Consider the following 14,084-nt stretch of genomic DNA (forward strand, 5'->3'; position numbering starts at 1 on the left):
TGTCTAAACAATGTGCCACCAAGGCCAAACAAATGCCCTAAACAGGACCACCACAAAGGCCAAACAATTGTCCTAAATAGGACTGCCACACAGGCCACACATCCCGAAGGACCGTCACGAAGACCAGAATCCTTGTTGGTGGGGGAGAATTATAACGCCCACGAACCGGATTTACGGTTTGTGCATTGAGCGACACCAAGGGAGTACATCGATCGATGAATATGTACGGTTTGTGCTCGGGTTAGTTCTATTTTCTCCGGTTTGGTTTGGTTTAGTTGATGGAAACCTTGGGCTCAATTATATGTACGGTTGGAACTCTTTGTCATTCCAAAAGAGTTAGAAAGAAGATAAAGGTTTCAAGTGAGTTTCTGTTAAGTTTGGTGTCTGTTTCTGGTAGTTCTAGCCTTTAGAGTGTTGATCTAAGAATGGTGTTTGTTTATGAAGATTTTTGGGGCTGATTCATCGTCTTAGAGTCAGATATGGTTGTTTTAGAAGTGATCGCGTAACGATGGCTTATCTAAGCGATTAGATGTGTCTTTTGTGTGAGCTGGTGTGCTTGTTTGTGTTTGGTTGTTGTAACATCCGTGTTTCAGGAATAAATTTGGGATGTGTTGAGTAAACCAAAGGAGTGGATTTTAATTGATTTTTGGTTTAATTTAATCCTGTTTTAACCAAATTAAACCAAAAACCCTTAATCTCCCTCAAAGTCACGCCTCCTCTCTCTTCTTTTGTGATTTTGTCGAAATTGTCGTCAGAGGGAGGGAGAGATTGAGAGATAACTCTTGGTTATTTGGTGTAAAGGAGAAGGAGAAGGAGATCAACTTTTTCCTCAGATTAAAGAGAGAAACAGAACTGTCAGGGTTTGGGAGAAGGAGGATCCTACAGGTCAAATCGTTTCTTAAGGTATTGATTTTTGGTAGAGTTGTAGCTAAGAGATTTTCGTACACTCTCCTTTTTGGGGGTTTCGTCTCAGTCGCGGATTGAGACCAGCGGGTGTTTCAGGATCGATTGCGGTTTTGTCCTGAGATCCGATCGTTTTGAATATTTGTGGGAATCTTCTGGACGTGTAGACCTTTCTTTTTCACTGGAGGAATTGGAAAGTTAACGGTTCGTTTTGATTTCGTGGTTTCATTTGTGAGATTGTTTTTTTCTGATTTTCTATGGTAGTTTGTTTTCAATGTTTGTTTGTTGTTGTGATTGGTTGTAGGAGCGAGTTTGGTTGTTCTTGGATATTGGAGAGCCTCTCTTTTGGTTGTAGTTATCTACATGAATCACTTGTTAAGGTGAGTGCGTGACCATGAGCTTATCTAAGCGATTGGATTGTATGACTTATTTTGTGTGATGATGTGTAGGTGTGGTGAAAGTGTTATTGGTTGTTCTGTTTAATGGTTGGTTTGTTATATTTTATTTGTAGTTTTACTCTTGATTTTCTTGTATGTATAGCTCGTAGATGGGAGGATCGCCTCACTGGTTATTTCAGGTAATACTCACGCATCTCATTATGTTTGTGGTGCTGGTAGAGGCAAAGTGTGACCGAGGGATCATGGCAATGAAGAGTAGGATGTTCCAGGGACTTAGTTGTTATGTTTTGCTTTATGCTAAGTTGCTAGTTTTTGGCTTATGATTATGGTTAGTTATTGGTATTTTTCGCTGCTTATTTGGTGATTTGAGTTCTACATATTTAAATAAATATTTTTGAGTTATTTATTTATTATTTCTTATTTCTTATTCTTATCATTATCTATTATTATTTATTGAAAAAAAAAAAACTAGTCGGGTTGTCGTGGTGATTGTGTCCTGTTGAGGTCGCAGTTGGCGTAAAGATGTTGTGGGGACGTTTGGAGCTGAGAGATATTGAGAGAGATCGTGTTCGGCGATGATTTGCGCGACTACATCGTTCGGCATAGTTAGGGATTTGGAGAAGACACTAGGCTGCGTCGATTGATGCAAGGAGTGCATTGGTCGATGCAAGGAGTGCATTGGTCGATGCACTCCTTGCATCGGTCGATGCAGCTAGGGGTTTAGAGATTGCATTGGTCGATGCAAGGAGTGCATCAGTCGATGCAACGACGTCGCGTCGGTTGAAGCAAAGAGTTCGTCGGTCGATGCAAAGTCATAGAGTCACACATGTGTTTAGAGGTCTGTGGTTTATGTTTGTCTTTTCGCTTGTGTGTATAGCCCAATAGGTGGGAGAATCACCTCATTGAGTATTTGTTATAATACTCACACATCTTAATTTTTGTTTGTGGTGTGCAGGTCTGTAGTGTGGAATCATGGCGATGAAGAAAAGGGTGATCTAGGGTCTTGATTGTGTGTAGATGGTTATGTTATTAATGTTGAAACCTTGTATAGAAGCATGCTAGGTTGTTGGAAAGAATGGTTATATGTTTCGTTGTGCATGTTAATGGTGGTTATTGGATGCTGGTTTATTATTGCTATTATTGTTGGTTAATGTTGATTAGGCTGTTTTTCAATTTAAGTATTATATGATGCTTAGTTAATTATATATTTAAAAAAAAATGGATCGAATTATTTCAATTTTGTATCAGAGCCAACTCTAGCCGAGTGTGGAGTTGGGTGGACTCACACCGTCAAGGGGTGACGGTGTTGATGTGCAATGAAGATGTTACGATATGTTAGTGAGAGTGAATGATGACACCCTCCTTTCAGAAATGTGATTTAAAAAAATTGATTTATATGTGGGGACAGTCTTCGTGTAGTTGAAACTTGAATTGAAATCTTAACAACTAAAGAGTTACTGAAATAGAGTTGTAGGACGACAAAATAGATTGTTTATTAATATTTGTTCAAATTATTAACTATAAATGATATTAACTGAATGCATTTAAAGATAAAGCTTATAGTAAAAAGGGAAATTGAAACCAAACTATTATTTATCTCTATTATATTATTTGAAGGTAAAGAAAATAACAAAGTATCACCAAATAAATACAATCCATTATCATATCAAGTTTTTCATGATAGATATTAATTTGACTATATTTCATTACGAAATAGAACATGCATTAGGATTTGCATCACTTAACATCATATATCTGGACATCTCTTTTTCATCATCACTACTTGGGTTGATGTAAATACCGCTATCCATTTCAATTTTTTCATCTTTCTGTATTGGTTCTTTGTCCTTTTTGTTCTGCTCCATTTTGTTTATCCTTTTACTCATTTTTTTCTTAAGTTTTTTCAATAATTTTTCCTTATCAAAATCACCCGTGACTATAACTTTTTGATTTTCTATATCGACCACACATGTTTTGACTCCTATTCATACATCATTCAAAAGAAATGAATACGATACACATTTTGTTATATTTCTTATTTCACTAATATAAATATAAGTATTTACCTTCAAATTTGGAAATAACTTTTCCGACGTCTACCTCAAACTCCTCACATAGAAATGTCATATGAATTTCGACTTCTGTTGTACTACAAAAAAAAGCATGAAGAGTTAGAACACCTGTAATATCCTAGGAAAATAGTTTTTTGGAACTTTCGTAATTAATCAAAACTATTAACTAGCGAGAAGTAAAGTGATACACCTTGTTTGAGGTGTATCAGTTTTTTTTTGTTCTTCATGATTCTCTGTAATTATCTCATCTTCCTCATTTTCTTCCTGAACTATTTCAGGTTCATCATCTTCTTTCTCAACCATTACATCTTTCTCATTCACCATCAAGATTTCAGCCTTTTTGCCAGTTTTCTTCTTGAGAGCTTTCACTAACTTCTCCAAATTAAAATTACCACTAACCATAACTTTTTGATTAACCATATCTGTTGTACATGCTTCAACTCCTAGAAATCACATATAATTTACATTTATTATTATAACATAATTAGTATGATATCCTTAATAATATATGTGATCGGTCCAAAGATAACAATATCCAAAGCTTTGTGACCATTTTTCATCATGATATTTTAACTTTTTCCTACAATTCCATTAACTCATTATTTTTTTAGGAAAATTTAATTTATAATATGTTCAACGTTAAAAATAGATAAAAAAATCAGCAAAAAACTATATTTTTTAGAAAAACTAAAACCAAAAAGATAGTTTTACACCACTAATTCAATGCAAAAAGAGAAATATATAGTCTATTGGGAATATGAACTATAGATCTATAACATATATATATATATATATATATATATTGCTTGCCTTCAAATTTAGAAATAGATCTTTTGACATCTTTTACGCAATTTTCACAATGCATCCAAATCTTCAACTCGGCTTCAATTGAATTGCTGAACATATTTTTAAAAGAGAAAACAAATGTAGCATCGTAAGAACATATAAAAGACATAACTCTTATTTAATTTACATAGATATAAAGAAACTAAAATTATTATGTCATTCTACTTTTCAGGAATATTTCGTCGTGACCGCTTTGGGAAACAAGCCATGGCTATCTAACTCTAAATAAAATATATTAATTATTTTAGAATTATCTCAGCCTAAATTTGGAAGAAATTAAGCACTTAAGAAATAAGAGAAGAAATTATTTTTTGATCAATTTATTTTTCCTAGCAGAAAGATAAAAATATACATAGAACTTATATAGAAAATATTTTCCTTAAAAGATTTCACAAAATTTGCCTTAATACAGATGTAAGAAAAACATATACTTTTCTTATTTGTTTGTATCTAACAATTTAATTATAATTTGGGGGGAAAAATAATATGTTGCTTTCCTATTAATATCTATATATATATATATTAACTTTTAAATCTCAAATATTCACCTTTAATTTTTCTTTTCTAAAATAACTCATGTTATTTATTTCTATGGTGTTCTTAAGTAATAAAGAAATAGTACTTTTACTATCTTTTTTTTTTACTTTCATATCATTTAAAACATGTCAGATTTGTGAAGTATGTGACATATGTAAAAATAAGACTATATATAAGTATTGGAGAAAAAAAATATCCAATACCAATAAATATCCAATAAATAATAACCAATAATCCAATATAACAATAATCCAATAACAAAATTATCAGAAAACATGGAATCTCAGCAACCTAGCAATGTTTCTAATGATCCAACTCTAGCAACCTAGCAATGCCAAACAACATCCAAACGAGTCTCTAGAACATCCTCCTCTTCATTGCCTTGATTCCACGATCACACTTTGCCTTTACCTGCACCACAAACACAAATTACAATGCATGAGTATTTTATAAACACTCAGTAAGGCAATCCTCCCATCTACTGGGCTATACACACAAGCAATAGAGATACTCTAACCATCAAACAACAATCAACAACAAACCGGACTCTACATCAACCGACACAAAGCTTGCATCGACCGACACCAACAGGAAACAACATCGACCGACACTGGGTATGCATCAGTCGACACAGGGTTCACTTGCATCGACCGATGCTTCCACTTGCATCGACCGACGCATGCTCGACATCACGCGGAAACCCTAATCGCATCGACCGACGCCTCCACATGGCATCGACCGATGCTCATAGGTCAATCCGCGCCGTCCTAGCACTAGCATCGACCGATGCACATAATGCATCGACTGATGCACATGCCGAGCATCGTTTTCCCCGAAGCTTCTCGCTAGATCTTCGTTCCTGCAACCACAAGACTCGATCCCAAGCCACAAGAAAGATTCCTAAAGCCTCAAATAACATTCTAACAAGTCTAACAACACATAAACAAACAGACCAGAGGAATCTCCAGGTTAGATAAGTCATGGTCATGCATTTACCTTTGTCACATAAGATTCTAAACCACAAACAAGCAAGAACACACTCCTAGGAAGCTCCTAAAACGATCTCAACTACAGATATCTACAGAAACGCCTCCAATCTCTCAAAACTCACCAAGAACACTTAGAACCTCTTCACTCTTCTCTTTTCTCTCAAAAACGGCTAAAATCGTCTAATGAGACAAAAGAACGATCTTAAGGGGTTTCTTTTTCCCTTTGCCCAAAACGCAGCGTTTAACTTAAGTCCAAACGCAGGAAGTTGAACCTGCATCGACCGATGCTCCTCCAGCATCGACCGATGCTCTTCCAGTACAAGAAAACAGGCCTTTTGCGACGACACATTGCGACGAAGTACAGATCTCGCAAATTTGCGGTAGATTTGCGAGGGATTTACTAGAAAATAAAAAACCATAGCACATCCCTCGCAAATTTGCGAGGAACTCAGGCGTCGCAAATCCGCTGCTCAATTGCGATGCATTTATGACAAATTCGCTGGGAAGGTTCCTTTCCTCGCAAATCCATCGCAATATTGCGACAATATTGCGACGATTTTGCGAGAACATACTCCATAGCAAATTTGCTATGGAATTGCGAGTGATTTGCGAAAGCCATAGCAAATCCATTGCAAAGTTAGGATAATAATTTTTTATAAATATTACAAAACTTAATAGAATTATTCTGAAATACATTTGAATGTGTTCATAAGGTGAATTTACTAACTTTTAACATTATATTGATGGTTTTTACAAATTAGATATTCAAGGTTTGCGACAAATTTGCGATTGATTTGCTAGACGCATAGCAGGCACAAGGGAAGAGCAATAGACCAGACCAACCTACAAAAACGAAGCGGTCCCTCCGTAACCAGTCATCCATAATATCAAATAAATCTTTTTCGTCTACGAAAGCTTCTTATTCCACAACAACGAAAGCACTTTTTCACTCTTTCCTATACTAGGGGATTTCACTTGGAAAAGAAAATGTTCCATACTAATGGATTCGAGTCTAGTATTGGACCATCTATAGCAGTTATCTCAATTTTACTAAGTTACTCAGTAATTCCCTTTAGTAATCAAATTAGTCGCAAATCCATCGCAAACTACTCAAAACTTAGCAATTCCCTCGCAAAAAAAAAACTTTAAACCCGTAACCCTAAACCCTACACCTTAAAGACTTATTACATTACTATTAATGATTAAAAAAGATGAATCCAAAACTTATAATCAAAGATAGCAGTGCAACACAAAATTGTTAGAGAATTGGACAATTTGGCAAATATTTGTCTCAATGTAATGAACATATATGTGATATAGTGTAGAACATCATCATGTTTAGAGTAAGATGCAAAATTGGACAATTTTGGAAAGTTTGATGATAGAAAAGAGTATGATGACACCATTGGACCTTATAATATACTTGAAAGTTAATTTTACTAATTTGTTATAATTATTTTGATGGTTTTTGCAAATTAGATATTCAAGGTTTGCGACAAATTTGCGACTGATTTGCTAGAGCCATAGAAAATTCGTCGCAAATCCATTGCAAAGTACTCAATACATAGCAATTCCCTCGCAAATAACAACCCTAAACCCTTAACCCTAAACCCTAAACCCTAAAGACTTATTACATTACTATTAATGATTAAAAAAGATGAATCCAAAACTTATAATCAAAGATAGCAGTGCAACACAAAATTGTTAGAGAATTGGACAATTTGGCAAATATTTGTCTCAATGTAATGATCATATATGTGATATAGTGTAGAACATCATCATGTTTAGAGTAAGATGCAAAATTGGACAATTTTGGAAAGTTTGATGATAGAAAAGAGTATAATGAAACCATTGGACCTTATAATATACTTGAAAGTTAATTTGACTAATTTGTTACAATTATTTTGATGGTTTTTGCAAATTAGATATTCAAGATTTGCGACAAATTTGCGACTGATTTGCTAGAACCATAGCAAATTAATCGCAAATCCATCGCAAACAACACAAAACATAGCAATTCTCTCGCAAATAGAAACGTTAAACCCTTGAACCTAAATCCTTAAGACTAATTACATTCCTATTAATGATTAAAATGATATAATTCAAGAATTTTAATCAAAGATAGGGCACTAATGACAATTGCAAATCCTAAACCCTAAAGACTTTGCGAGGGATTTGCTACGTTCCCTCGCAATTTGCTCGCACAAACTCTAAATTATAAAAATTTAAATTAATTAATATTTGCGATGCTTTTGCGAGGGAACGTAGCAAATCTCTCGCAAATTTTGCATTGGAATTGCGACGCCGTTAATTTCCTATATAACTAAAAAACCTAGTTTGAGCGAAGCTCAAACCCAGCCGACAAACCCTAATTTCCTTCTTCTTCTTCCGATTTCTTTCTTCTCCGGTTGTTCTCTTCTCCTCTCTCTTCTCCGGTTGTTCTCTTCTCCTCTCTCTTTTCCGGTGAAACCTTCTCCGACCCTTACTCCTCCTCTTTTCTCTTTTCCTTTGAATCTCTTGTCCGGTAAGTCTCCTCCTCTCCCCTTCTACCTCTTTATAGTTAGAAAGTTTGCTTAGATTAGGGTTTTAATTCGAATTTGGGGATTCAAATTTGGGGATTCAATATGGGGTTTAAGGTTATGATTCGATTAGGGTTTTAATTCGATTTTAGGGTTTCAAATTTGGGGATTCAATTTGGGGATTTTAGGGTTTCGAAGTTATGATCCAATTTGGGTTTAAGGTTATGATTCAATTTGTTTTTAATTTTGGATAATTTTAGGGTTCTAATGATTTTTACCTATTCTCCTTCTCTTCTCAGATGTCTTCTCGAGACCGAGACCAAAACGGATCTGTCAACCAAAACTATTACACAAGGTTTATATCTTCACAAGGATTATCTCCTCCCATCCCTGCTCGAGGGGTACGCTCTACTGGCTCTGCTCAAAGGCTACATTCTACTGCCTCTTCTCAAGGTACTTCACCGGTGCTAAATGATCTTCCTCCGGTGCAAAATAATCTTCCTCCACAGCAAGATGATCTTCCTCCACAGCAAAATGATCTTCCTCCTCAACAATCAACTTCGCGTGTCAACGGTGTAACTGCCTCTCAAACATTTTTTAGCTTGGAAGAGTTATTTGCAAGTCCTGGGCGAGCTAACTTGACAAAACTAGATCCTAAGCGACCACCGGGTACTCTCTGGTGAGAATATTTTCTATCTAACATTCAATTTATCTGTTGTTTAGTATTTTCATAGATCCTAATTCCATTTATCTGTTGTTTTGTAGGTTTGACCAGGATTCTTCGGTTGCTGCTATTGTCCGGGCCATCTTTGAAAGAGATTTCAAAGAACCTCATGCCAATTGGACCCAAACACCTGCAGCAGTTGTGGACCGATGGTTTGAAACTTTTGCGGTAAGTTATAAGTTCCTTATTGTGTTTAAATTACAAATTTTGTGTTTTACTCACTTCATTTGATTCTGATTAATGCTTATGTTTTTACAAGCAAACATATAACTGGGACCACTCCATCAACAAAAGAGTTAGAGCTGAGTTTGAAGCTAAGTTGAAAAACCGGATGAGTGATCAAGTGTCTCGGTGGAAGGGTAAGTGGAAGAAGAAAGGTAATGAGGCAATGCCGCGGTGGCTTGATCCTCCCGTGTGGGATGGCTTGGTCACTTTTTGGTGTGAACCAAAATCAGAAACAAAGAGTATCAATAGCCGCAATGCTCGCTATAGTGATCCTGAGGGCACCGGAATACATAAGCACCGGTCTGTTCAGACTTCTTTTAAAGCCAGAGCACGAAAGCATGTAAGTTGTTTCATTTCTCTGGTTAACACAAGTTGATTAACACAAGTATCTACAATATTTAACACAAGTTGTTTTATTTCTCTGTTTTTAGTCTGAGAAGAATGGTGAGCCACTTCCTGATTTCCTACAAGTCCTAGAAGACACTCATAGGAGACATGATGGGTCTTTTGTTGATGGACTGTCCGAGAAGGTGTACAATGAAGTATCGTCAAAGATTGTTCAAGCTGAGTCTGAGCTATTATCAGGGGATAACATGGAGAGTAGTGCTTCTGGGGGGGGGTTATCACTGACTGTGAAGAACCACATTTATGCCGAGGTAAAACATGCTTCATTGTTTATGTTTGTGTTTTGTATCTTCATTGTCTAATTGTTAATGTTTGAGTGATAAATTGTTCATTGTTGGCAGGTTGCTCCGAAGAAAAAGAACCGGGTATATGGGGTTGGAAACTTGCAAGCAGAAGCATCTTCAGCTCAGATTGGTCAACCGTCTCCTCCTTCTGAAGATCCACTTGTTCTAGCTGCGAAGCTTGCTGCTGCGGAAACTGTTCTTGCGACTCAGGCTACTCAATTACAGGCCAATGCAGTTAAGATGCAAGAAAATTCAGAGAAGATGCATAGTTATGATGCATACTTTGAATATCTTGCAGAGAAGGATCCGGACTTTGCAGCAAGATTTCCCCGAAAAGATTCAGCGGCCAGACCAGTGACCACCGGAGAACCTACCACATGGACTCTCTTTCTCTCCTTAGGTGTAATGTAAACTTGTTTTGTAAACCTTGTAAACTTGTTTTGTAAACTTATTTTGTTATTTGGTTTAATTTTAATTTCAGGATAAAGTTATAAGATTTAATTTTAATTACAGGATTAATTTTAATTACAGGTTTAATTATAATTAAGCTAACCAAAATGAAAATTTAAAATTTTTTTTATACCAATATTATTATTTGCGACGGAAAAAATAATTGCAAAAGCATCGCAAATTTGCGAGAGACTTACGAGATACCAATTTTGCGAGGAAATTGCTATATAAACAAGTCCTCGCAATTTGCGCTTAGTTTACGAGAGAATTTTTTTCCTCGCAAAAGTTGCAAGGGATTTGCGACGTTGACCGATTTGCGAGAAGCGATTTTCGAGGAACGGACTATCCTCGCAAATCTCTCGCTTTTGTCGATTTGCGAGGGATTCACTACATATTCCTCCATCGCAAAATCGTTTTTCTTGTAGTGTTCCAGCATCGACTGATGCTCCTCCAGCATCAACCGATGCACATCCCCAAACCAGGATTTCGATTCGCGGATGTTACAGAAAAAATCGCTGAAACAATTTTTACTAATGAAAATTAAATGAAAATTGCACAAAATTATTGTAAACGATATAAACGATTGTATTAATTTCATTGATTTATGAGAATTTGTTAGAAATACTCTTTTTGGTTTCATTGATTTATATGCGGAGACAGTCTTCGTATAATCAAAACTTGAATCGATATCTTAACAACTAAATGTTACTGAAATAGTGTTCTAGGACCAGAAATTAGAGTTTTTATTAATATTTGTTCAAATTATTAACTAAAAATGATATTAACTGACTGTATTTAAAAGATAAAGCTTATACTAAAAAGGGAAATTGAAACCAAACTAATATTTTTCTCCATTATATTATTTCAAGGTAAAGAAAATAACAAAGTATCACCAAATAAATACAATCCATTATTATTTCAAGTTTCTCATGGTAGATACTAGTTTCGACTATATTTCATTACGAAATAGAACATGCATTGGGATTTTCATCACTAAACATCATATACCTGGCCATTTCTTTTTCATCATCACTACTCGGGTTGATATAAATATCTCTATCCATTTCAATTTCTTCATCTTTCTTTATAGGTTGTTTGTCCTTTTCTTTCTGCTCCATTTTTTCTAGTCTTTTACGCATCTTTTTCTTAAGTTTTTTCAATAACTTTTCCTTATCAAAATCGCCTGTGATTACAACTTTTTTATTTTCTATATCGACCACACATGTTTTGACTCCCATTCATACACCATTCGAAAGAAATGAATACAATACACATTTTGTTGTATTTATTATTTAATTAATATAAGTATTAAGTATTACTATTATTTACCTTCAAATTTAGAAACAACTTTTCCGACGTCTACCTCTAACGCCTCACATAGAAATTCCATATGAATTTCGACTTCTGTTGTGCTACAAAAAAAAAAAAAAAACATGAAGAGTTAGAACACATGTTTTTTTTTTTTTTTTTTTTGTGCAAAGAGTTAGAACAAATGCTCCTTTTTTTTGGAACTTTCATAGTTAATCAAAACTATTAACTAGTACGAAGTGATATACCTTGTTTGAGGGGTTTCAATTTTTTTTTCATCTTCATTGTTCTCTATAATTGTTTCATGTTCCTCGTTTTCTTCCAGAACTATTGCAGGTTCATCATCTTCTTTCTCATCAATATCATCTTTCTCAGCCATATCAGCTTTCTCATTCACCATCAAGATTTCTGCCTTTTTACCTGTTTTTTTCTTGAGAGTTTTCAATAGCTTCTCCAAATTAAAATTACCACTGACCATGACTTTTTGATTAACTATATCTGTTGTATATGCTTCAACTCCTAGCAATCACATATAATTTAAATGTATTATTAATTATAACATAGCTACTATATTATCCTTAATAATATATGTGATCGTTCAAAACGTTATAAAATATCCAAAGCTTTGTGACAAATGGTTTCCTACAATTCCATCAACTCATAATTTTTCTAAGAAATTTTAAATATATATAGGAAATGCAAAACGTAGAAATTAGATAAAAAACGTGATTTTCTGAGCCAAAAAAAATCATGAAATATTTTTAAATCATCAATTACAGCAAAAAATAAAAAACCACTAAATATTCAAGAAAATCTAATTCAATGCAGAAGTGAGAGGTATAATTTGTTCCACAAATACGATATATATATATATATATATATATAGTATATCAGGAATATGAACTAAATATTCAAGTTTGCTTGCCTTCTAATTTGGAAAAAGCTCTTTTAACATCTTTTTCGCAATTTTCACAATGCATCCAAATCTTCAACTCGACTTCAATTGAATTGCTGAACAGATTTACAAAGAGAAAACAGATGTAGCATCACAAGAACATATAAAAGACACGGCTCTTTTTTACATAGATACGAAGATTAAAATTATCATGTCACTTTACTTTTCAGGAATATTTCTTCGTGACCACTTTGACAAACATTACATTGACAAAAAACCCATGGCTATCTAACTCTAAATAAAATATACTAATTTTTTAAGAATTATCTCAGCTAAATTTATAAGAAAATAAACACTTAGGAAACAAGGAGAAGAAAATTTTTTAAGACATAAAAATAATTTTTTTTGTTGATCAATATTTTTTTGGCTATCAGAAAAATAATAATTTGTCAATCTAAACAAAGGAATTATATAGAAAATATTTTCCTTAGAAGATTACACAAGAAAAATTGCCTTAATACATATGTCAAAAAGATATATATTTTTCTATATTTTCATATGTGTTTTTGTCTAACAATTTACTCATTATTAAGGGAAATAAATAACTATGTTGATCTTCTATTAATAATTTTAAAGTTAAAAAGGTTTTACATCTCAATTTTTCCCATTTCATTTTTATTTTTATTTAAAATAACTCACTGTATTAATTTTCTATGGTGTTCTTAAGTAAAGAAAAAGTACTTTTATTATCTTGTAATTTATTTTCATATCAATAACAAATGTCTGATTCGTGAAATATGTGACATATGTAAAAATAAGATTATATATATGAATTGGAGAAAGGTTAAAGAAACAATAAATGAGAGATTTATCATATGGAAAGGGCTTATGAAAAGATTACAAATTAATTATCCTTTTGTAAAATTATATGTTCATATCATTAAACACATGTCAAAATTTTGAAGTATCTGACATATTTGAAAACAAGATTATATATATAGGAATGGGAAGAAAAAAAAAGAAGTGGATAAGAGATTTCTTTGTTGAAAAGAGTCTTCTACAAGATTACTTTAGAAGTAGTACTTTTATCTCATGTTAAATCATTTTAAATAAGCTCAAATTTATAAATAAATTATATTAATATCTTATTAAGTAGTTAAATATTCAACTACGTAAAGTCGTAAACCCATTAAACTAATCTGTGTACCATATCGAATCTATATCGTAATAGTTTTTCTAGTAACAAAATCTGGTATAAATATAACAATATAATGTAATTGTCGTCAATAATAAAATGTAAGTCTAGAAATAGATTGTTCATTATTTTTTAAAAAATTATTAACTACAAATGATATTAACTGAATGTATTGAAACTATAAAACTTATACTACATTATATCATATCAATGTAAAGAAAATAACAAAGTAAAATAAAATAAATACAATCATTCCAAGTTTCTCATGGTAGATACTAGTTTCGACTATATTTCATTACGAAATAGAACATGCATTAGGATTTTCATCACTAAA

General features: G+C 33.5%; 2 protein-coding genes across 5 annotated transcripts; both read right to left on the minus strand.

The window, feature by feature from the left end:
- Positions 1–2,864: 2,864 nt before the first annotated feature.
- Positions 2,865–4,573, minus strand: LOC104719119 (heavy metal-associated isoprenylated plant protein 18-like). Its single transcript, XM_010436968.3, has 5 exons — positions 4,385–4,573; positions 4,184–4,269; positions 3,564–3,816; positions 3,368–3,450; positions 2,865–3,282 (listed from the first exon to the last, which is right to left on the minus strand). Exons 1-5 carry the CDS (start codon positions 4,426–4,428, stop codon positions 3,008–3,010), a joined length of 741 nt encoding a protein of 246 aa, XP_010435270.3. The 5' UTR covers positions 4,429–4,573; the 3' UTR covers positions 2,865–3,007.
- Positions 4,574–11,179: 6,606 nt separating this feature from the next.
- Positions 11,180–13,117, minus strand: LOC104719120 (heavy metal-associated isoprenylated plant protein 18-like). 4 transcript variants are annotated; one of them, XM_087470167.1, is made up of 5 exons: positions 12,779–13,117; positions 12,586–12,671; positions 11,909–12,179; positions 11,682–11,764; positions 11,180–11,535 (listed from the first exon to the last, which is right to left on the minus strand). In XM_087470167.1, exons 2-5 carry the CDS (start codon positions 12,638–12,640, stop codon positions 11,312–11,314), a joined length of 633 nt encoding a protein of 210 aa, XP_087326293.1. In that variant the 5' UTR covers positions 12,641–12,671; positions 12,779–13,117; the 3' UTR covers positions 11,180–11,311. The 4 variants fall into 4 exon arrangements, with proteins under 4 accessions (XP_087326293.1, XP_087326294.1, XP_087326295.1 ...); XM_087470168.1 differs by having other exon boundaries at positions 11,909–12,080; positions 12,779–13,003; XM_087470169.1 differs by lacking the exon at positions 12,779–13,117 and having other exon boundaries at positions 11,909–12,080; positions 12,586–12,772.
- Between the last annotated feature and the right edge of the window lie 967 nt (positions 13,118–14,084).

Source organism: Camelina sativa, chromosome 10 (genome assembly GCF_030686135.1).
Source record: "Camelina sativa cultivar CO46 ecotype springtype chromosome 10, ASM3068613v1".
NCBI classification, from domain to species: Eukaryota; Viridiplantae; Streptophyta; class Magnoliopsida; order Brassicales; family Brassicaceae; genus Camelina; species Camelina sativa.